A 24,013-nucleotide genomic window follows, 5' to 3' on the forward strand; every position below is an offset into this window, starting at 1 on the left:
CTCTAGGTGTACAACAGTTTCTGTTGTAACAATGCATTGCTGCATTGTCTTCCAATATAAGTGAATGTTTAGAGATTTTAAGTAAGGGGTATGCCAAAATATGCTCTGTGGTAATGTGGTACAGTATGTTCTAGCTGAGCAAGGTTAATTAGTATAAGCACTAATGTAGAGCTGGTAATGTGAATTTAAGTAATACACATCTGATGAAGGCATAGTAGGGCTGGGCAATAAATTTGGCATCGGTATGTAAAGTATTGACCAAACTTCATTGTCAATATCGATTAAAAAAATGTTTGGTATAATATTTGGTTATGAAGTGCTATAGTTTTATTAAAATGTGGCTGCTGAGCATACGCCTTGGAAGCAATTCCAATAAGCTTAGGGTGTAAGTTTGTCATTTCCAATAGAGGCACCCAACTTGCACGACAAGCATATGTTGTGCCAGCGGCGCACACGTGACATGCGTGAATTTTCCAGTCACACCTAGTTGAAAACATTTCAACCTTTCAGAATGCTGCGAGCGCACAGCGATTTATATAAGTAGAACTAATCAATCTGCTTCACATGTTGTATAGAATTTACAAGTTTTAGTAACGGCAGACTAATTACCTTAGAAAAACACAGCAAACCCAAATACTACAGTGCTTTTTACTTTTCTCCATAAACTTGTATCACAGCTGCAGCAATGGTTTGTCCGTTTGTCATCCTCTGAGAAAACGCTTGATGGTCGCCTAGTTACAGAAAGACGGCAGCAAGTGCATTGAAAATAGTGATAGAAACCACGCACTTGTCACTTCAGGCCACAATAAAAACACATGCGAAAACGAGTGAAACGTGATATTGTAATAATTTTTTTTTGCAATACCGCCCAGCCCTAGTGCAAGGATTTTTAAAATAGATTTTTTTCTTTGCATTCATCAACAAAACTTAACCCCACATTTCCACCAGCATTTTAGTATAGTAAAACTAATGGCATGCACAACATTTGTTAAACGACTGGCAATGAAAGGCTGTTACATGTGACAACTACTGCTTTTCCAGAATGGCTAACTCATTTAGACATCTCAAGTTATAGAGAAGTCATTATGAATGTAAAATTTGCTCAGAATTAGTGGACGCTTCAGTCAAGTTGCCTGATACAAACAGGTCAGTGGAAATTTGTCATTTATTTTTTACTGGCTGCAGCTCTGGGGTTCGCATCTCACCTCCCTCTTCCAAAGAGGCATCAATAAGCCCCGCCTGCCTACAGCTGTCACCTAGTCAAACAACATGCAAGGGCAAGAGAGATTGCAAGAGAAGCTGTCAATCAATCGGTTGATTAATCAGTTCATTCGGGTAGCATCAACAAGAAATCAAAAGCATAAGCGTGAACATGATTGTATCATTAAAATGCTCATTCAAATATTCCAGCACATTCGGTTAAAGCAGTGCAAATTAAGAAATCAAAAGGAGAACGTGTGCATGGCTGTGTCAAAGCCATTCCATCGACACGAGAGAGAGAGATGGAGAGCATGCAGAGAAGTGAAAGGATCCAGTGATTCAGACATGGGTGTTAAGACTTGTTATGCTTTAATTGCATCTGCTCAATTTCTCTCTGAATGGAATGGCTTGCAAAGAGGTCAAAAAGTTCTGTTAGCACAGGCAATATGCAAAGATTCATTTGCACACTCATTCACACTCACAAACGTTCGAAACCTTGACAAGATAAATTAAAATATAGCAACATCTAAATTGTAGCTTTTTCAACCAAGCTCATCATACACTAATCAGCGTACATTAAATATTAATATTCCTCAATATACTGATATCTGAATATATCCCAGCAATCTAACTGAAAGGCAATCTAAATAAACTGTGAGGAAATGTTATCGCTTGCTTCACAGATGTAAACATATTCATCAAAATTAATGAATGTATAAAATAATGTCATATAAGTTACCATAAACATTGGCTAAGCGTCTTTTTACTTACCTTTAGAACCTGGAGGTCCAGGGGGACCAGGAAGACCATTGAATCCAGGTTCACCTTGCATTCCTTTGAACCCAGCTACACCTGGATAGCCAATACCAGGTTCGCCACTGGCACCTGGGCGACCTTTGGACCCTGGAATACCAGGAAAACCTTTATCTCCAGTCAAGCCAAAACCAGGTTCCCCCTGTAGAAAAAAAAAAAATAGAAATTGAGATCTCATTGGGTGAAAGTTACACTACAATCAGAAAACGAGGACAACATCTCCTTTGGCAGTAACAATAGAGCTTCTGAAAGACAAAAATTAGGAAAAGGGAACATGTTCTCACTGGTAAACCTGGTTGTCCAGGAAAGCCAGGTGATCCATCCCTTCCAGGGCTGTTGCTGAATCCAAGTGGCCCAGGAGGACCCTGCTGTCCCAAATCACCCTTTTGTCCTTTGCCTTGAGGGAAGAAAGCGTTACCCTTCTCCCCTTTACGTCCATTAAAACCTCTGTCACCGCGACGACCCTACAACAAACCAAGACTTGATTAGGTGATTGTGGAATTTACTTGGAAACTTCATTTTTTTCTGAAGACAACCTAGGATTAAATCCACAGAATACAGTATTGTAAATACAAACTTGTAACATTTTAAAACTTACACTGTTTAACTTTCACTACCATGTACCAACCTTTCAATTTAATTTTATTCAATGTTTTCACTCCCAAAAGCTCAGAGCTTTGACACACTGAAGCTACTCACTGAAGGTTACTCACTGAAGCTAAGCAGGGCTGAGCCTGGTCAGTACCTGGATGGGAGACCACAAGGGAACACTAGGTTGCTGTTGGAAGTGGTGTTAGTGAGGCCAGCAGGGGGCGCTCAACGTGTGGTCTATGTGAGTCCTAATGCCCCAGTAAAAGTGAAAGGGACACTACACTGTCAGTGGGTGCCGTCTTTCGGATGAGACATTAAACCAAGGTCCTGACTCTCTGTGGTCATTAAGAATTCCATGGCACTTCTCGTGAAAGAGCAGGGGTGTAATCCCAGTGTCCTGACCAAAGTCCCTCTATCGGCCCTTACGATCATGGCCTCCCAATCATCCCCTTCCACCGAATTGGCTCTATCACTGTCTCTCCACTCCACCAATAGCTAATGTGTGGTGAGCGCACTGGCGCCGTTGTCCTGTGGCTGCTGTCGCCTCATCCAAGTGGATGTTGCACACTGGTGTTGGTGTGGAGAGAACCCCCCTCATGATTGTGAAGCGCTTTGGGTGTATGGCCATACACAATAAATGCGCTATATAAAAAATGCACATTACATTACATTACATTTCTTCCAAGCACTTACTTGAGGGCCCTGTGGTCCAGGAAGCCCTTGGTAGCCATTGTCACCAATTTCTCCCTTCAAACCATTGAGTCCTATGAATCCTGGGAATCCTGGAGGCCCTGGAGGGCCCTGTGCACCAATCGTTCCTCCACCCAAACAGTTGCAGTCACCATTTTCTCCTAAAAGTGCAAAGGGTTAAGTAGGAAAGTACAAAAAAGTAATTTAACATTTAAAAATTAAACACAACACTTCTCATTTCAGTTCTATGACATAGTTCTTTACCCTTAAACCCTTTAATGCCTTGGCTTCCAAAAGGTCCTCTTGGACCAGGCTGTCCAGGAAACCCAGGCAGTGGAGTGACGATGAAGTTTGCTAAAAAAAATTAAATAAGGAGCAACCATCAGCTTAAATCATGATATACATTTGTATCTAAAGATAAGTCATATAGCACTATAAAGAGTAAACTGGTTCTGTTGCTGCAAAGATGTTTTTTTCTCTGATGTATAGCTCTTTATTCTTGCATCTCATGTTTAAATACATTATCACTGCATCCAGAATCGCATACTTCCATACTATATAGTACGTTAAAAACAGAATGCCAGCCAAGTAGTGTGTCCGAATTAACAGAATTCAAAAATCAGTATGCCAGAAGTACCCGGATGACTTACAGCAAGATTCTAAAGTGTGCATTCAATGCACGCTGCGCTATCCCATGATGCCCAGCAAGAAAATTCATGAGTAGGAGTAAAGCAATGTAACTCACACTGGCAGGTCACGTGATCATGACAAAAAAAAACTGATGTAGTACCTCTGAATTCCAATCATACAACTCACATTCATCCAGTATAAAATGTACATTTCGGCCAAGTAGTACGTTTAAATTCAAATGCAGCACTTACTGAATAGTAGGCGATTTCGGACGCAGCCTTTAAACAGTAGTTATGCTAATTATTTTCTTTATTTCCTATTTACACCTGGGGATACTCATCTCGAGGCCTCTAAAGATTGTGCAGCGCTATTGATGCGATCTAAGACATGTAAAGAATAGATGCCAGGGTATCCATAATTCTAGACCAGGCCGTATTCTGAGCCGATGCTTTGGTGGTCATGGAAAAAAGGAGAGCATAAGACTGATTCCTAAAAGACCAAAGTGACAGACTAGTATTCATATTGATCCCGGCGGCCAGCCTGACCACCCGCCGCTGATTTACTTGAACCTGCAGTTCTCTACGATGGACGTCCAGGGTTCTCCAGCCTCCAGCTCCTACACTGCAGCTCTGCACAGGAAGTTTGGCCAGATGAAAAATGGTCGTGCCCATCTGAACCTGGTTTCCCTTGAGGTTTTTCGCTTCACTTTTGTCAATTGGTGAAGTCTGTTCCTTGCCACTGGTTTGCTTGGTTTATGACTTGTGAAGCTGCGCATCGATGGATTTTCTCTTCAGTGTTTGGACTTTCAGTAGTGAAAATTAAACCACACTGACATAAACTAAGCTTCAACTCTGAAAACTAGACTGACACAGTTTTAATTTTCTAGAACTTCGATGTTAAGCTGCTTTGACACAATCTACATTGTAAAAGCGCTACAGAAATAACGAATTGAATTGCATATTTAAACTTATTTAACCCATAAAGCCCGGTCAAAGATTTAGTGGCGACAAAAACTGGAACACAAGAACTAGCAGTGTTGTCACCTCACGTCTGGACAAAAAAGCTGCATGTGAACACAAGAAATGGACAACAGCCATTTAAACGATAATGTACATTCTGCACATGAGAGTGGATGTAACTTTCTATATCTGCAGGTGGCAGTAATCTGTATTGTGATTCCACAAACATATATTTAATAATCTGATAATCACATAATTAGCAAATATTTAAGAAATGTGACAAAATCATTACCAGACTCTTTGTGTTCCGTTTTGACTTGCATTGTTTACTTAGTTTGGTCACTTCAGTTTTGCACCCTTCCTCTGATTCATAACCTAACAGCCAATCAAAGTGCTATTCAATCTCTCTCTGATGTAAGCCTGAAGAAAGGCAACATGTGGAACACAGCAAACTAGCATGACAGGCATTCACCGATGACCTGCAAGCTGTCCAATGGCCAATTGTCTGCTTTGTGTATAGCCATAACAGTACTTTATTCGTGTTTATGAAGTTTTTTTTCACCAAATAATGCACTACAAACTCTGCAATTACACACTATGTATTGATGCACTATGCACTCAATTATCTAGTGCAGGGGTTGGTAGGTTTGGTCCTATAGAGCCTCAGTCCTGTTCCAACCTAAAAAAGCTTATTAATGTCTGATTGTGACAAGAAAGCTACAGGCAGTTGAGTTATCAACAGTGACTATGTTTACAGGGACATCAGTCATTTACCTTAATCTGAATTAGATAATAATATGATTACGTGAGTTGCTTGTTGAATGTTCCTTTCATGATCCTGTTTTACATGTTATAGCTCATATTTCGATTAACGTCATTGCGTGACCACGTTATAAACATTTACCCCGGAGTTTCATTCAGGAACATCTCATGCATGCCCACATGACAAATGAGATATTGGATGTGACTATGAACTGCAGGAAGAGTCTTGTTTTTATGGAGTTTGATACCACACGCCGAATGGGAGAAAAACCTTTGCATTTTGCGGTGTATGTGTCTTTGGTCCTTCACTAACTCGGTAGGTGCAGAGAATAGTGTCAGCTGTGTATGTGTATGGACTATCCTATCACAAAAGGTGGTGAAAAAAGTCCTACATGAATAACCATGTTAATAGTTTATTGCCTTGTTTACTGTAAATTAAATTAATTAATAATTGCTGTTTACATGGCAGATCTTAATTACGTTTAGTCAGAGTAATTATTAAAATCGGATTATTGGTGTCTATGTAAATGTATTCATTGTTTAAAACTAGAATAAACTAGTGCAAAACTGTCGCTTTCCAAGACTGAATTTCCATTCTCCTGGTCTACTGTTTGTACTTTATTATGAGGGAATTTTAGATCCCACAAGCCCCATCACTTTTTATTCTCAGAATTTTCAGTGTGAACACACTACTTTGCACTTTTTATACTTAAAATAGTTTAGACACACCCTTTAGTTTTGACTTGAATAAAAGCATGGAAAATGACCCATGGCTTGAAATAAACAGAAACCTGAAAGGTCTTCTGCAATAGCAATATGACTGAAAACTTCGAATGCACAAGCTCTAATCTGATCAACTAATAAACGAAGAGTGCAATGCAGCGGTTCAGCGGATTACAGAGAAAATTAAGGCTGATAAGCTTTTATCTTTTTGACCACTTATATCGATGTCTTCATTTGCAAAAGCTCACATGAAGTGCCTGGTGGTCCAGGTAGGCCAGGTGGTCCAGAAAGGCCCTGACTTCCTGGAAGGCCTTCAGAACCATAGGAATCTCGACCTGGGTTTCCTCTTTGTCCTTTGGGTCCACGACTACCGGGGAATCCAGGGGCACCTGGACGACCTGAATAGATAAGCAAAATTCATACAGTTATGTTATATTCAGGGCCAGATTTTCATTCAAACAGTATCGTTATTAACGTGTAGTAAGAGGCGGAGTCAAGCTGTATAATGGACTCATGACTGAACTGCTGTCTCGTCCATGCACCCATGCAACCCTGCTCTCTCATATCCGGTCATATTGACACAAAAAACTGTCTAAAAACTATAGGTGCCAGGTAACTGCTATGAATTTGTATATCTATGCTTAGGGACAGTTCATCACACAGAATGTGTTCTGCCTTTCCAGGGCGCTACTTTTCTATTTTTCATTGTAAATGTGTTTGATGGCATCTTGTATCTTTTAAAGCACTGTGCATATGAGTGCTGCATTTTTTAGATGCTATGTTAGGTTAAAAGATCGTCAACTTTCACACGCAAAGCAGCAGAGGCTGGGTCAGTTGGCATTTCTGTGTGGAGTTTGCATGTTCTCACCGTGTTTGTGTGGGTTTCCACCGGCTGCTCCGGTTTACCCCAAGGTCCAAAGACATGCGCTATAGGTGAACTGAATAAACTAAATTGGTTGCAGAGTATGTGTGTGTGAATGTGTGTATGGGTATTTCCCAGTGATGGGTTGCAGCTGGAAGGGCATCGGCTGTGTAAACCATATGTTAGATAAGTTGATAGCTCATTCCACAGCGGCAACCCCTAATAAATAAAGGGACTAAGCCGAATGAAAATGAATGAATTAATGAAGTATTTCACAAGTGCTGTTTAACAGAGATATTTGTTCAAAGCAAAATTTTAATAACTAATTTCTAGTAACTATATTCTTTTTTCTTTGCCGTGAAGACAGATTAAATTATTTAGTTTGACTAGACAAGTTAGATGAGTTGATAAGGCAAGTCACTGAACAACAGTGGTCTACCAATCAAGAAAACAAAATTCTTCAACTATGGGCACTTTTAGCCTTGTAAAGTTGAGTAAAAAAAACTTGTTCAAAATTAACGTAACATATATAGCCTCATAAGTTTAAACAATTTGCCTAGTTTTAAGATCTGTAAGAGGACAAACTTAGGTAAGAAGAGAAACATTTTTTCTATCGTGAACTGAACAAATGTCAATTCCAGCAGATCTCAATATAGAGCTTATTTCAAATTATGGCAGTCAATTAACCAATCTTTCCACAATATATATATATATATATATATATATATATATATATATATATATATATATATATATATATATATATATATATATATATTAATTTGTCAATGAAATAAATTTGTTGTATGCTGAATTGTACACCTGTCACACTTTAAAAGTTTATATTAATTTGGTTAAGAGCTTATTAGAAAATAAATAAACTGAATTTGTTTATTAAATAGAGCATGAACTTATACATTGTGAAAACACTTTTACTGTGTGATGAGAACTTTTTAATTATTTTTTTAAAAATGTGTGTGGTGATGGAAATGACAGTGGTGGAAATGACATTTCAACAGGTTATTGTGAAAAAAATAGCTTCACCGATTAGCTTTGAATTGATACTAGCCTTTCATGTCTACAAAACACTCGTATTTACCTTCATTTTGTTTAGTTTTTAGAAACATCTTGATTTTTCTTCAAGTGTTGTTAATAAAAATTTAAATTCCCTCCATCTTGAAGATGTTCCCATGATGGCACTATTCATTTTCTTAGAAAACACCTCAATAATCTTTCATACAAACTTTTTAAAGCAATATTACAGTGTTGTGGTGGAAATGACACGGAAACTGTGTGGCTGTCACGATTACTAGTGATCGTACTTCATAAGATAGCTGGATCTCACTCACAGTAACTTATGGACTACAAATCCACCATTTCTGGACTACATTTTTATACATGCACTCCGCTCACACACACACATGCTTCCTCAACTAGACTGATTACACTTGCACCACCTGAAGATTGTCAGAGACTGATTACACACACTATATAAGCAGCACACTCACTCATTCCCTTTGCCGAGTCTTGTTCATCTGCCTAGTGACATTACAACGTGTTTCCTAGTCTTGTTTTCCTGTGTTTAGACCTTAGCCTTGTTAACCGTTTGTCCTATTTTACCGCCTACCTTACGACCTCTCTCCTGTTATATTGAGTACGATTCTGGACTGCCTTTGTACATCTGTTTGCACCCGTGTTGACCATTGCTTGCCTGACTTTGAATAAACCTGCACGTGGATCCAAACTCCAGTTGTCTGTGTTATAGCTGCAACTATATTTTGTATAAAAATAATATTGATAATAGTCTCACATTAATAACTATAAAATATTTACATTTTTTCACCAGCGCTTCATTAAGATACATTAATAGATACCAGATAAATAATATTTTAAAATGTTTAAAACTCTGTGTGCGACAAGGTGAAAACAGTAATTTTGACACCTAAAAGGAGGTTGAATAATATGAAAAAAAATATAATAGAAAGATAGTAATTTTTTAGGTTTTTAGGTAAAGTAGGCTTTATTGTTAGTTTGACAAAGAAAAAGGAATTTGATATATTTTTTTGGATATATGATCAAAGGATATAAAAGTGCCCGTAGTAAAAAACTTACCCATATATATATATATATATATATATATATATATATATATATATATATATATATATATATATATATATATATATATATATATATATATATATATATATATATATATATATATTCCATCCAAATTAAAATAAATAAGACTTCATTTAGAAAAAAATGATAAAAGGAAATTCTGTGAAAATGATGAAGATTCTTGCTCAGAATCTTGGCAAATAATTGAAAATAATTTAAATTTCAATAATTTATTTTTAATTTTGCATTCAACTTTCCATTAATCAACACAAGATGACGCCAGTATATTCAGCTTAGTCACATACCCTCACTCTTGTCTAGTTTCTATCCCAGTCACAACTTTTGGTTGGAGAGAAAATCTGAGCTCAGAGATCTTTTGAAACAGCACGATAAACAAACAAACCTGCCAATATCTGAATACATCAATAAGTGAACTCAGGAAATCCTCCTCCACAATAGTAGCATGATTTGAGTCATAAAGCATTCAAATGTAAAAGCACGTCTATTACCTGTGAAAAAAGCAGGTGGTCCAGGAGCACCAGGTTGACCAGGAAGCCCTCCATAACCAGTATCCCCAGGAAACCCTGGATATCCAGGAAAGCCACGATCACCTTTAGAACCTAGAAACAAGTGAATTAAATGATCACTGAAATCTACACCTGAAAAATAACTTAAGTTAGTGCATCTTAGATTGAACAAAAATCACAAAAAAGCAACATTGGAGCCTGACATATCAGCAATTGCTTATACCTTTAATTTCAAATACCGGAGAGTCCACAATTGGCCCAGGAGGACCTGGATCTCCTATGTCGCCCTAAAAATGCATATTTAAAAAATGGTGTTATTTACTACATTTCTGTTTATGATCAACTGTGCGTTTTTCTCATTCTGTGTTCTCACTTTTGGGCCATTTAAACCTGGTTGGCCAGGAAATCCCTCACTCCCAGTGAAGCCCTACAGAGGAAACAGGAGATGATTGGTGTACAAGGATATAGAGAAAAAAAAAACAGTTTGGAGTAAAGCATTTCATATCTTACTTTTCTCCCAGGAAGTCCAGGAGGACCGTTGAGACCAGGGGGACCCTGCCAGTTTGAATTACACATGAAAAGAAATTTTAAGTGAAAAATGTGTATTTTATTTTCAAATACGTACTGAATCAAACACACAAACATGAAATCTAGGACTGCATGATACTGGAAAAAACTGACGTTGCAATATTTTGCATTTCTGCAAATAATAGCGTGATGTGAATTTAATTTTTACAAAATGACTTAAGTTGCTGTTTGGAAATAATTCATAATTTTACATTGATTGGGACGTTTTTTAGGATCTGCATAAAACAACAAATAACAAGTTAAGCCCAGATGAAAACAACCAAACAAAGATAAAAAAAAAAACATGAAATAAACACTGTTTCTTGGTTTTCGGTAAAATCTAACAATATTTGAGTACAGAAATTTAATTATCAAATCTAAAATAACTCATCTTCATTTTATAAACAAAATTAATCTTTGTAAAAGCACCAAAACCTTTTAAAAAATATTTTCAATTCGCTTTGAATCCTACAATCATAGGCCTTAAAACACATCCAAGTAAAAATCTTTCACATTGTTAAGCCCGGGGCAGATCACACGACTTTGTCGCGATTTCATCAGCACAATTTCCTTGATGTAGGGTGTTGTGAGGATTCGTAAATGACAAATGGGCGTCATGACACAAGATTCAATCTTTACTTCTCCTATAATGTGGCATAGTTCACGACAACCGAGACCATGCCTGTGACGCCTCATGACACCACTGCAGAAAGTCTAGCTTCAAGAGTTCACACTTAGCTCATGATTTATACATAGCTTGTTTGGCATGCTGTCCCGGGAGAGAGTCCTGAGCTCAAAGGATCCTCGAGCCCAGGGCTCCCCCCCTTTTGCAGGGCGAGTGGAGATTGAGCTCAGGTCTATCTCAAACTCCCCCGCTGCTGAGGCCAAGGCGAACTTCCTGAGAGTAATACATTATAAAAAAAAGGTTTAGGCTTATTTTATCTATAATATAGAGCACATTTGGATGGTGGGAGGAAACCGGTGAACCCGGGGAAAACCCACGCGGACACGGGGAGAACATGCAAACTCCACACAGAAATGCTAGATGGCTCAACGAGGACCCAACACCATTGGTATTCTTGCTGTGAGGCAACAGTGCTAGTCATTCTGGATAAAGGAGGAAGAAGGGAAGGAGGGGGGTTTCTTCCAGACAATGATAGTTGTGGAAAGGAAATGAGGATATATATATATATATATATATATATATATATATATATATATAGTGATTTGCGATCCTTTGATTGGCGGATCATAATTAGCTGATGTGGACCAGCTGGGTCAATCATGAGCACATGCTCCTCTCGAAATTAGTTTAAAATTAAACTTCACATGTTTAATTTTTTTCTCATTCTTCACGACAAGTTCTGTCACGTGGGTGACACTGGGCAATAGGAGCACATCATTTCTCGGTTATCTATTTACTTATGGGTGGGTCACGGGTGTATAAGATCAATCATTGGTTATGCAAACTTTACCTTTTATGAAATATTAAGGTGTTTTAAGCAATTTTATGCATGGCACTGTGTAGCTAAAATGCATGGCACTGCGTAGCTCGATGCTGCACTTCGCCGACGAGCGATGTGTGATCCCCTTCAGCCTTCCAACAGATTTTGTTCTTCTGAGGTAATCTGGGAACATGTTCAGTGCTGCGAATGCATTGCAAAAGCATTCCTGCTTATTCAAATTTGTCATTAGTAAAAATAGTTTAAAATAAGCTTCTCTGAAACTGTGAATATTTCACTTTAATTTTATTTAGGTTAGATTATTATTTTATTTAACAAACCAACCTCATGGCAATTCGTGTTTTGGCGAACATAGCGCACTTGTTTTGAAGCACACCACCTCAGATATTATTTGTTATTGTTGTTTATAGATGCAGTAACTGACCAACAAAAGATGCATTAAAATTAAGATTAAAATTATAGCACATTAAAATTGTTTCAAAGATATATTTTGTTTCAAGAAAATTATACGAATTATATTATTGTTTGTGCCGGTATACTACTCAACTATACAGGTGGATGATTTGTTTCACTCCGTGGAAAATAAGGATCTAATAAATGCATTACTGTGATTGTATCCCAAACATCTGTCATATATTTGCATTTTTTTTTGATAAGTCATTATTTAAAAGATTATGTCTTGAGCATTTGATTTTTCCTTGCTGCTGCTTATGTGCTTTCATTTTCTCTGTCTCACTCGCGGCAAGTTCAGGGGAGAGATTGTTTAATAAGCAACCCAATGCAGAAAAATATATATTTAGATTTCAGAGAAAATATCTTAATATTAAAAAGGAATCATAAGTTTGATCCAATTAATGTCGTAACGAATGCCTTAAATAATGTAACTATTAGTTGTCTGCAAGCATCAGTGTTTATTGAGATTGAAATAAGATTGAGATAAGAAATATCGTTATAGCAACACTTGTGACTGCTTTGGGAAATTACACTCGTTGTAGACGTCACGGAATAACCGATTGTGAAGGAACGTGTAGTCTAACACATTTGTTACCAACGACAAGTCAAGTCAATTCTATAATAAAAAATAAATTAAAAAATACGCATTATCTGACATGGTGATTTTCGTAACCGACAATAAAAAAATTGTGTGATCTGATCGGGGCTTTAGATTACGGTTAAGATTTACAATGCCTCCGCAAATCATGTGTACTTCACAATAAAAAATGCAGGGTTCCACACAATTCATTAATGTTGTTCCAACACATATCAAGTAGACTTAAATTAAAACAATTAAGCTGTCCCAGAAAAATATCAAGAAATGTGTTGTTTCAGCTCAAGTAGTTTGAACAAACAGCAAAATCTTTATCTTTTCTTTTGAGAGGGAACTATAGTTTCTGGGTAACTATAATCCCAACATGACTGTGACAGATGCACACATTATGATAGCGATGCTTTAAGGATATATTGTGAAGCCCTGATAAGATCTGATGCAAATTTTTTTGAAACAGGACCTACCCTTCCGCCTGGCAAGCCAAGGATTCCCTTTTCTCCAACCTCGCCTGGATAACGAAATGGGTTCTACACATGGGCAACAAATGAAGAAATGTGAGCGCTAGTTTCATATAACATGTTAAACAGAAGTAATATTTGATTACTCACTACTGGTCCTTGTCTCCCAGGAAGACCTGGATTACCAGCATAGCCTTTATCACCCTTTAGGAGAAGAGAGAGAGATAGAGCAAGAGTTTGTAATTTTTAAAACACATTTTTCCATATGACTGCTCCTCAAAAAAAGATTTGCTGATTTTATATTTTTTTGTGAGAAATGTTGCATAAAACTGATTACTGGATGTGAGAAAAATGTGTAAAACAAGACCAGAAACATTATAAAATATTATGAATAAAGCATAATGATACTGCATCTCTATGGTCAAGAAAACTTACACAAGGTATACTTTATGCAGCATGCACAGGTTTCAGCTAAAGGCGTATTCCCATTTAAATGTGTGTTTTGGGCTTCAAAATGCAACAATAAATTTTAAACTTTAATTACAGTATATACAGTACAGGTTATACAGTATATTTCAGCGTTGATTAATGTCACCTAAATCAGTTTTAATAAAACAGGATTGAACAATGCAGGATTTTTTTTTAAGATAAATGAAAAGTTCATAATAAATGTATTTAAGCTCAAACATGGATTAACAGAATATATAGTTTTAAATATGTTGTTGGAAATAACTAATCTTTTACTGTTTATATCATAAACTTTAATTAAACATAGGTGTGTTGAAGCAGGGCTGGAACTAAACTCTGCGGGGTTGCGGCCCTCCAGGAACTAAGTTTGACACCTCTGCTGACTGAACCTAAAAAAATGCTTTTATGTTATATATTTTGCTACAAACTTTACCAAATGAATAGTCCAGATGCAAAAACCTCTAAGTGTCGTCTGAAATTTTCATCAAAAATTGTAATTTTTCTCAGCCTCCTTTGTTTTATGTTGTGTTATTTCACTTTATACAACAGTTCTGTCTGGTTCTCAAATCTGATTAGCTGATAGCCGAGCGATATTCTGCAATATCAGAGCTCCTTACCCTTTTGTATTACTCTGCCCACATAAAGCGACAGCAGATCAATAAACTCACAACAGTTTGATAAATATTGCAGCTGTTGGACAACATAATGTACTTTTGAGGCTTTTATAGGTTAGAATGTAGTAGTTTAGATTGCTATTATTGCTATATAAACTATGCAGTTCATTTATAAGGATAGTGCCTATTTTAAATATTTATAATTTCTGAGAGACAGCGCGTCGGCAGGAATTAGCATGTCGTACTAAGCAGAGCAAAGACAGTTGATGTTGTCCACAAGATGGCAACAGAGACATCATAATAAGCCCTTAAAGGATAAAATATCAATGTATTTTTCAACTACAGCTGATCAAATCATTATCAAATTGGTAAGTGACATTCTAAGATGATCTCACTCTTGTATGTTCTGTATTTACTCCATATAATTGTAGTGTATTGAGTGTAATATATGACTCGCATATCAGGAATGTATGTATTTTGTGTTTACTCTTTGAGTAACCCTGCATTACTTTTTGGTTGTCCATCTGTTTGTTTCTAATGAGTCTCCTATTTTTGTTACTGTATGCTAGTTCAGTAAAAAAAAGGAAAGAAGATATGCTGCATGTGTTTAGCGTTTTTTTTTTTTTACCTATCACAAACATGACAGTAATCTGGTAGAGTTTGCGTTGCTTTGGCTTTTTCAGGGTTAATTATTGTGATCTCCTGATTGCAACAAAGAAATAACGTGAAATCTCTGTAGACTGATGACATGTCATGCTGTTCAGCCTTATAATCTTAGAATGTGAGCAAAATCACCTGTTTTGTCATCATTTTAGACATTATGCTAGAAAATCATTTAAAGACTAGCTCTGCTGTGACGTAGGTGATGTAGTAATGGTTTCTGCTGTTTTGACGCCAGCTGCAGATGTGAATGAATGGCAGAAGAAAGTAGTTGCTCATACAAAAGGGTTTTTAGACTGTCCGTGCTTGATTTCGTTTTTTATGAACGATTATGCCATCGAACTGTTGTATAAATGCAATATCACACTTGTTGCAGTGCGATGTGGCTGTATATCATCCCTGGTAAAACACTAAGGCACGCCTCCCCCACCAGTGCCGATATACAGCCATATCGCACTGCTACTCGTGTGATATTGCTCATTTAAAGAACATAAAAAGGACTTGTTGTTTGCTATGAAGTGATGTTATTGAACCTAAACAAAGGAGCCTGGTAACAATTCAGACGACATTCAAATATTTTTGCATCTGAACTCTTTAAATATAAAAGAACGATGTTTGGTGGTAAAAAGTGAAAGCAAAAATATATATATATCCAAACACTAAAATTAATAAATGCTGGGCAAAAGACACTTCTTTTATTAGTCATATTACATGATATTACATATGTTGAAGTGAAATCTTGAAGTATATTGTAAAACTATACTTAAGTCAGGACTAGTAATTCCTCCATCTTCCAAATAAATAAATAAGACTTGGTGCAAGCACAATTTTCTGATGCTTGAAATGAGCAAAACTGGACAAAACTGTGACCATGACAAAAATAAGTTATGTTTTATGGTTGTATATTATGATATTAAGTGCATTTTTGATGAGTGAAAAAGTTTTTAGTTAATTCTGAGTTCACGATTTTGATCCAAACCAATCTGCCATCTGCGAACACTCCTATAAAAGCATTTCACACATGTGATTGAAATCACCACCCAATATGAACCTCTTATGAACACCACCCTTTACATTCACCACAGGGTACAATATAGGATGCATAAACAGAAGCTGGACGTCATCCCCCCTCCTGAACAGCAGATGAGATGATCAATATTTAAAAGGGCAATAAAATTATAGAAAAGAATTTGAGGAAGTCGCTGGTGGATGAACAGATGGCATCTACTGTCGATCCTCACAACTTTGTTTTCCTCACAAACCTGAATTCCTTTGTCTGCTTTTGGAATGCCAACAAACTCCACAACTCCATTGACCAGTGGGTGGCCTGGGTCCCCGGGCGGGCCCACGTCTCCCTGGATACGGTAACCAAGGAAGAGAGATTTTTTTTTTTTACATGGGACAAGATGAGGTGTGATGGGGAGGCTGTTTTGGAGACGGTTGCGGCGGAGCATGTTGAAGAGGTTTGCATGTGGTGAGAAGTTTTTTTGGGGAAAGGGGATTAAAAAAAAAGACATTAAGAGGACTGTGACCACTGCCGGAGCAGCGGGGAGATCAGGATGAGGAGTGGATGAATGGAGAATAAAGGAACTTTTGGGAATAAACCACACACAATGACTGAATGTCTGCCCACTCACTATAATCTTTATGCAGTTAACCCTTGTGTGTTGTTCAAACTGACCAAGTTGGTGGCTGTTTTTGCCCCATTGACTTCCATTATATGTTTTTTTATTGCAAAAGCATGACACCATATAATCATGCATTCTTGATTGTTGTTGGTTTTCCCTGTTGGAAATAGGTAAAATTTGACATTTTTACTGGTGAACGATAGTTGGCAGCATTAACCCTTTAGATAGGCCTGTGCAAAAAAGTGTCTGGCTTTTATATGGAGTTCTTATGGAGCAAATTATAGCATGCATGCATGAATTCAATTACTATCAGGGTTCAACAATTAGGATTGTTTCTAGTGGTTCAGATTTTTACTTGCCCTGCCAAAATTTCCACTCGGCTTACCAAAAAAAAGTGAATAGCTATTTCTAACTACATATTTTAAATCATGTATCAAAAATAACGTCTGCGAAAAATGTTAATAAAAGTATAACGAGCAAAATTCAAAGTGTTATGCAAACAAAAGAGGAAATTGTGCAAGTATATTATTGTAGTTCTAAGTGATTAAACATAAGATGGCTCACTTGCCAAACTGACAGCAAATTGTGCAAATCATCACTTAATTTTGTTGTTGTGTTGTAAATGTTTGTTGTAAATTGATAAATGTCTACTTTAAAGATGTTAGAAACAGACACCTTTTTGCCTCATAATTTGGTGTTGCTGCCATGTTGCAGTCTCTCCGCTGTACTGGTTGTTACTACAGGTAGGTTAATAAAAAAAGAGAAGGTAGAATTCTAAGGCTTAAAAGGACAAACTGTTTCTTGATTCTAAGGCCCCGTTTACACTAGTGCGTTTTAGTTTTAAAACGGCGTTTTAGAATGAAAATGATCCATGTCCACACTAGCGTTTTACCCAACGGTTCTGAACTGCTCTCCATCCACACCAAAACGACTGAAACGCAAATCACGTGACCACACACACACTCTCTGGCATGCGCTGCAGCCTACCAGATGAGAGCTTTGCTCGTCGGACTGCTCATCAAGCATCTCCCGCTGGATCTAATCTCACTATATTTGTAAACGTGATATTTCATTCATCTTGTTGTTTTTATCTAACGACATATTTCCTGACTTTGGCCTTTTGAATCTTTTGCTTTTTCACAGGTAACATGTTTTGGCAGAGCGAAATTTTGTTATAAATAGCCATACAGTGAAGATGACGCTCATATATGCAGCACAACACCTCAACATTTCTGCTTTCTGTTAAGTTGCTAATATCAAAATTAAAATAGTTCCTTATATCATGTTTTCATTTTATTGTTGAGAAAGTGAAACAACGTAGCCAGGGTGATGTGAATGAAGTTATAAAGTACACTGTTCCCTATGAAGATTTACCCATGTCCTCGGGAGTCTGTTTTCCATATCAAATTTGCGAAGTCTGAACTTACAAGGATGCAGGAGGATGCAGAACTGAACTGAGTGTAACATTAGGCTACTTAATATTAAAGAAAAGCCCCAATCAGATAAGAGAATGTCGGCAGCCCCGCCTTCATTTTCAGGTGTCTCCGTTTTCCCCTATCCACACTGAGACGGAGCAGCAGCGTTTCAGAATGAAAACGGCCTCTCCAGCGTTTCCAAAACACTCCGTTTTGGCGCTCGAAATCTCCGGCGTAGTGTGGACAGATGGCGTAATTGTAGCAAATCTTTTGCGTTTTAAAATGAAAACACATTAGTGTAAACGGGGCCTAAGACTGTATTTGCAAGCAATTGACAAATAGTCACAGGCAAATTAAACTTTTAAATAAACTATTGACAAGGCAGCATGGCCCAATTGGGCCAATAGTAGTTCTGTCTTCTGAGCATCACTCACGTCGGCACCGAGCAGTCCTTATTGTTGAGCCTTGCTATGCTTACTATGTTCTAACAGCCGAGCTGCTTATTTGGTTTATTTTCTCAGACATATCAAGGTATGTATGCAAAGGTCTCACTCTCTCTCTTTTGTTCTCAAAAACACACTATACTCTTAACACAATCTCATCCATAACTTTTTGATTTAGTACAATTTAGTATAATTTACTTATCCCCCAATGACGCTAGGGGAAAGTTTGGTTGCCACGCCAATTCATACGAATTAGCCACTAAACTGACAAATGTAAAATAGTAACGTTTTCTTGTGAGATCAAGCTGATACTCCATATAGAAAGCTAGAAATTAAGCTTTTTTTTTGCACTGCAACAGATGATCAACAGTAAAAATGACAAATTTTACCTCTTCCCAACAGAGAAAACCACCAACAATTAATCATAATTATATTGTGCCATGGCTTTGCAATCAAAAAATGTCTTTACAATAGACGTCAAAACAGCCACTAACATAACGAAAGGGTAGTAAATTTCCCCAGAGTGTATTGTTGAGGGATTTTTATTTGTTTATTTTTTTTAATTGTAAAGCATTTTACCAAAATATGTGTCAAAATAAGATTTATCATCAAAAATATATATTTTTTGCTAAAACACAGAGAAACACAGTGGCCAAATTAAGACTCAAAATCACCCCAGAGCGGATGAAAACATCCCCAACATCACACAAGGTTTACCCACCACCACCCATTATATTGTCTAATATTGTTTTTCTCTTATGCTGTTAAGGGGGTCTAAATATGTCAATTCCACTTAATAGAAAGTCAAAACATTCCAGACTTTTTTTTCTCTGGACTGATGATGTGGTTCAACGCTCCTCTCTCCTCCAACATTCACCTCCCAGCCTTGCAGTGCCCCTCCCTGGGTTGGCATCACCGCTCTGTGTGTTACCTTTTCTCCTTTGTTGATAGTGCTTATTGCTGGTGCGTTAAACTGAACGGACGGATTGCCCCTGACTCCTTGTGGACCAACATCCCCCTGAGATCCACAACACAGACATTTGACATATTAAAGCCCAAGCTTTTACAAGAAAGAGTGAGAGAGAATGTGTATAAATGGAAGAAAAGCAATAAGAAGAATGAGTGGAAACAATGCAAAAATCTAATTCTTTAGAAGTATTTCTATTTTTTTCAGTAAAAAAAAACAAACAAATGCAAAAAACATTTATATCTTAAGTGCATTATTCTCACAGCATTGGCAAATTTGGGTTTTTACCAAATGTAGAACATTTACCAAATTTAGCAGTTAGCTACCCACAAGAAAAAATGGTAAAAAAAAAAAACATTGATTAAAAAAATAAATGAAACCTTATCCAAAAGACCCCATTTCATTGCTTGATGAATGTATTTTCCTCATGTTGCCTTTAATTCCTGTTGCAGCAAGACTTCATTGATGTTTGATAAGTTTCGCTTAAGCCACAGCAACAAACCTTGATTTGCTACAATATTTGTTGGTCAGTAGTCAGTTGTAAACATCATTCTAGAGGGCATTTAAACAAAGAGTTCATGCTAAAATAAAACTGTTAGCCCCCCTGAATTATTAGACTACTTGTTAATTTTTTTTCCCAATTTCTGTTTAACGGAGAGCAGATTTTTTCAACTCATTTCTAAACATAATAGTTTTAATAACTCATTTCTAATAACTGATTTATTTTATCTTTGACATGATGACAATAAATATTATTTAGATATTTTTTCAAGACGCTTCTATGCAGCTTAACGTGACATTTAAAGGCTTAACTAGGTTAATTAGATTAACTAGTCAAATTAGGGTAATTAGGCAAGTTATTGTATAACGATATATATATATATATATATATATATATATATATATATATATATATATATATATATATATATATATATATATATATCAAATATACATATCAAATATAGCTTAAAGGTGCTAATAATTTTGTCCCTAAAATGGTGTTTAAAAAATTTAAAACTGCTTTTGTTCTAGCCAAAATAAAACAAATAAGACTTTCTCCAGAAGAAAAAAACATTATCAGACATACTGTGGAAATGTCCTTGCTCTGTTAAACATCATTTGGAAAATATTTTAAAAAGCAGAAAATTTTTTGAAGGGGGCTAAAAATTCTGACTTTAACTGTATATGCTGTGTATAGATCTTGCAGAATGCTGACATTTAAGTCCGGACAACAAAACCACTTAAAATTTTATGATAACCGCTCTAGGATTGGCTAATATAATTTTTATATGATTTGGCTATTATATTAAAGTTGAATATGTGTTTAAGGGCCTAGATCTGTCCATGTCCAGGACGGCCAGTGTCCTGCTGTTTAGCTCCAACTAGCTTCAACAGTATCTATAGTAATATCTAGTAGAGCTTGATTAGCTGGTTCAGGTGTGTTTGATTAGGATTGGAGCTAAACTCTCTAGGACACCAGCCCTCTAGGACCGAATTTGGACACCCCTGGCCTAGATTATATGTTGAACTAGTGGATGAACAGGATGCATTGCCAAGATCATGATTCAGTGAATTTTACTGTGTAAAAGAATACTTTAATATTTATAATACATTATAAATCATTCTGTTATAAGAGGATCTGTCTTTGTATTAGTCTGCTATATTTTATTTTCCTATGAAGTTGATAAGTGTTCTTTGTGTATGTGCGTGTGTTTTTTATTGGTGGAGACTAGAAGAGAGACACTTTTAGTGAAGAGCAGCCAACTTAAATGGGCCCAGCGAGGAGCAGTCTTCTGAGCCCACCGGAAGATGACCTGCCCCATCGTGCTTGACTGTTCTTTCACTGCCGAGAACCCCTGAGTAAAGTTCCCAACAGTGTTATTGAATTGACCAGCCTGGTACTTGTACGGACCCCAGTTGCATTGGCGTATCAATTGCCTGAAGCTGTTGGCAGTGTTTCATGTTCTCCGCCGGTCTCAATCGATGTTGGAACAAAAGCACATGCTTGTCGGGATGGACAGTATGGCTGCGGTAACGTATATCATTCATACTGTATGGGCAACATACAGTACGCTCCAGCTGCATGCCTCAGCTCACTTGCCATGTGCTTCACTGGAGTGACACACAGTTAAAATTGTTGAATGCTGTTCACATCTCAGGCGAGCTCAACCATGCAGCCAATGGGCTGTAACAGCAGCTCATGCTCCCAGGAGAAAGGAGACTACCCTCACGTGTGATCCATAGATGCCTAGGTGACCTACCGGCTATGGTGGTTTACACCATCACTCAGGCTAGAGCAGTCTCTACAACTCTACGCTACTTCTCATCGAGAATACCCCTGGACATACCAGATCAGTGTTGTGATATCCTTCGTTCAGGATAAGTTGGAGTGCATGCTGTCTCCCTCCACACTAAAGGTTTACACTGTTGCCATCTTTGCTCACCATAAAGTGGTGGCTGGCTCGCTTGGGAAGCAAAACCTCATCATCCGGTTCCTCAGAGGTGCAAGGCAAATAAATCCATGCCTCTTTCATGCTCTCTTGGGGTATCTCTGTAGTCTTTGGGGCTCTGCAGAGAGATCTGTTCAAGCCACACGACTCAGTACTTTTAGGATTTCTGTCTATGGAGACTGCTCTACTGGTTTGTGGTATCGATCATGAGGGTGGAATTCAGGCCGGCCACAGGTTACTCTGAGACCTGGACCAGCTATGTGCCCAAGGTTGCTACTACTCCCTTTAAAGACCTGGTAGTGAACCTGCAAGTGATGCCTGTGGAGGAGGCAAATTCAGCCCTTTCATTGCTGTGTACTGTTTGCACACTCTTTATCTGTCATGGTGGTCGGCAAAAGGGAAGTGCCTTTATAAAGCAGAGTTTAGCCCATTGGATAGTCGATGCCATCACCCATGCATATCATGGCCAAGGCTAGTCATGTCCCTGGGAGTGAGAGCGCACTCAACAAGGAGTGTTGCCTTACCTTGGATGTTACCATACAGCCCGTCTCTCTAACAAACACAAGTAGAGCTGCAGGCTGGGTGACACCTAATACATTCACAAGAATTTACAATCTTACAGTAGAGCCAGTTTCCTCCTGGTTGCTAGGTAGTACCAATCAATTTAGTTTCTAGGAAACTAAGCTCAGTGTCAAAAAACACTTGCTGCACCTTTCTCCCAAACCCGGAGATGTGTGCCCTTATTCTGCACTGCTAAGCGAGTTCCTCATCTGGTAAACCCTAGGGAGTTTCTCAGAGGCCCCTAGCACCCTATGCAGCAAAGAAGCCAGGTGCATGGCCCGTTAATTTGTTTGGTATGCCTGTTGGTCACCCCGCATTTTGGGTATCAGTGCCATTTATGCATGATCCTTGTTTGTTAATCTTATTTGCGTCATTCAGCTATGGTGAAGTCCCCCTTCTCAGGCGGACCCGCGGAACTAGGGTTACGACAGTAGCCAAGACATTCTTACACTTGATAACCTTTGTCATAGTAATAATGACTATGGCTGTAGTTATACATTAGTATATGAAACACATAATGCTTTTTAAATTATTTTTACTAAAACGTGATTTCATAGGATTTGCAATCAGATGAAATGTGTAATCAGAAAAAAAACATTTACAGAATAACTTCAGTGAACCAAAAAGATCACTCTGGGTCCTACTGGAGACCCCAATTCCTAGGGTGGGACTTGATTTGTTAAAGTTAATGCTTTGATAAAATTTTACAACACTTTAACGTGTGCATATCACATTCAAAAATTTCAAGAATGCATGTTTTGTCACTTTAGATAAAAATAAGAAATAAATCATATTTCAAATGACATTAATTTAATGGTGAAATTAAAACAATAAATGCCTTTAAAGGTTTGGCAGATCACAGAATAATTGCCTCAACTGAAATGACAGGACAGAATGCAAATAAATGGTCTTTGTTACTAAATGCACGAAATATAGCCCAACATAAACAAAAATAAATATCCAGTGCCACATGAAATCACTCAATAAATGTTTCAACAGCAGAAAGAAGTCAATAAAACAAACAAACAAACAAACAAAAAAACAAACAAACAAACAAATCTGTTTTATATTCACATTTCTGCAAGGTTTTGGTACATCAGATTGGTAAAGCCATTGTGCAAAAGATTGTATTTCAGCTGTGGAAATATTATTTTGCACTTAGATTAGGACAGTAACGTAAAATGTCATTACTTTAGTATACCAGATTCATAAAAAAGAAACACTAAACTACTAACGCTATCCTGCATGGACTAAAAACACATGTCTAATTGTGATTGTGATGGGGTCTTTTAATAATTATTTATTTTACTGGAAAACATGATAAGCATAAAGAACATGATTTTACACAGAACAGACAGGAAGAAAGATAAAGTGACAGAAAAGTAGATAT

At 37.3% G+C, this 24,013-nt stretch overlaps 1 protein-coding gene across 6 annotated transcripts in view; it reads right to left on the bottom strand.

Moving 5' to 3' along the window:
* The window catches only part of col4a6 (collagen, type IV, alpha 6), a 182,218-nt gene that overhangs the window by 24,466 nt on the left and 133,739 nt on the right, over positions 1 to 24,013 (bottom strand). The window contains exons 12-25 of one of the 6 annotated variants that reach the window (XM_017357093.3): positions 19,574 to 19,660; positions 16,419 to 16,511; positions 13,565 to 13,618; positions 13,421 to 13,483; positions 10,389 to 10,433; positions 10,252 to 10,305; positions 10,102 to 10,165; positions 9,861 to 9,971; positions 6,617 to 6,766; positions 3,559 to 3,648; positions 3,298 to 3,455; positions 2,298 to 2,477; positions 1,972 to 2,155; positions 1,206 to 1,256 (exon numbers count right to left, since the gene is read on the bottom strand). In XM_017357093.3, the coding sequence (XP_017212582.1) occupies positions 1,206 to 1,256; positions 1,972 to 2,155; positions 2,298 to 2,477; positions 3,298 to 3,455; positions 3,559 to 3,648; positions 6,617 to 6,766; positions 9,861 to 9,971; positions 10,102 to 10,165; positions 10,252 to 10,305; positions 10,389 to 10,433; positions 13,421 to 13,483; positions 13,565 to 13,618; positions 16,419 to 16,511; positions 19,574 to 19,660 (1,384 nt within the window). The remainder of the gene's footprint in view (positions 1 to 1,205; positions 1,257 to 1,971; positions 2,156 to 2,297; positions 2,478 to 3,297; positions 3,456 to 3,558; positions 3,649 to 6,616; positions 6,767 to 9,860; positions 9,972 to 10,101; positions 10,166 to 10,251; positions 10,306 to 10,388; positions 10,434 to 13,420; positions 13,484 to 13,564; positions 13,619 to 16,418; positions 16,512 to 19,573; positions 19,661 to 24,013) is intronic. The other 5 variants (XM_068222723.1, XM_068222724.1, XM_068222722.1 and 2 more) reach the window with 5 other exon arrangements.

The sequence above is a fragment of the Danio rerio genome, chromosome 7, assembly GCF_049306965.1.
Source record: "Danio rerio strain Tuebingen ecotype United States chromosome 7, GRCz12tu, whole genome shotgun sequence".
Classification (NCBI taxonomy): Eukaryota; Metazoa; Chordata; class Actinopteri; order Cypriniformes; family Danionidae; genus Danio; species Danio rerio.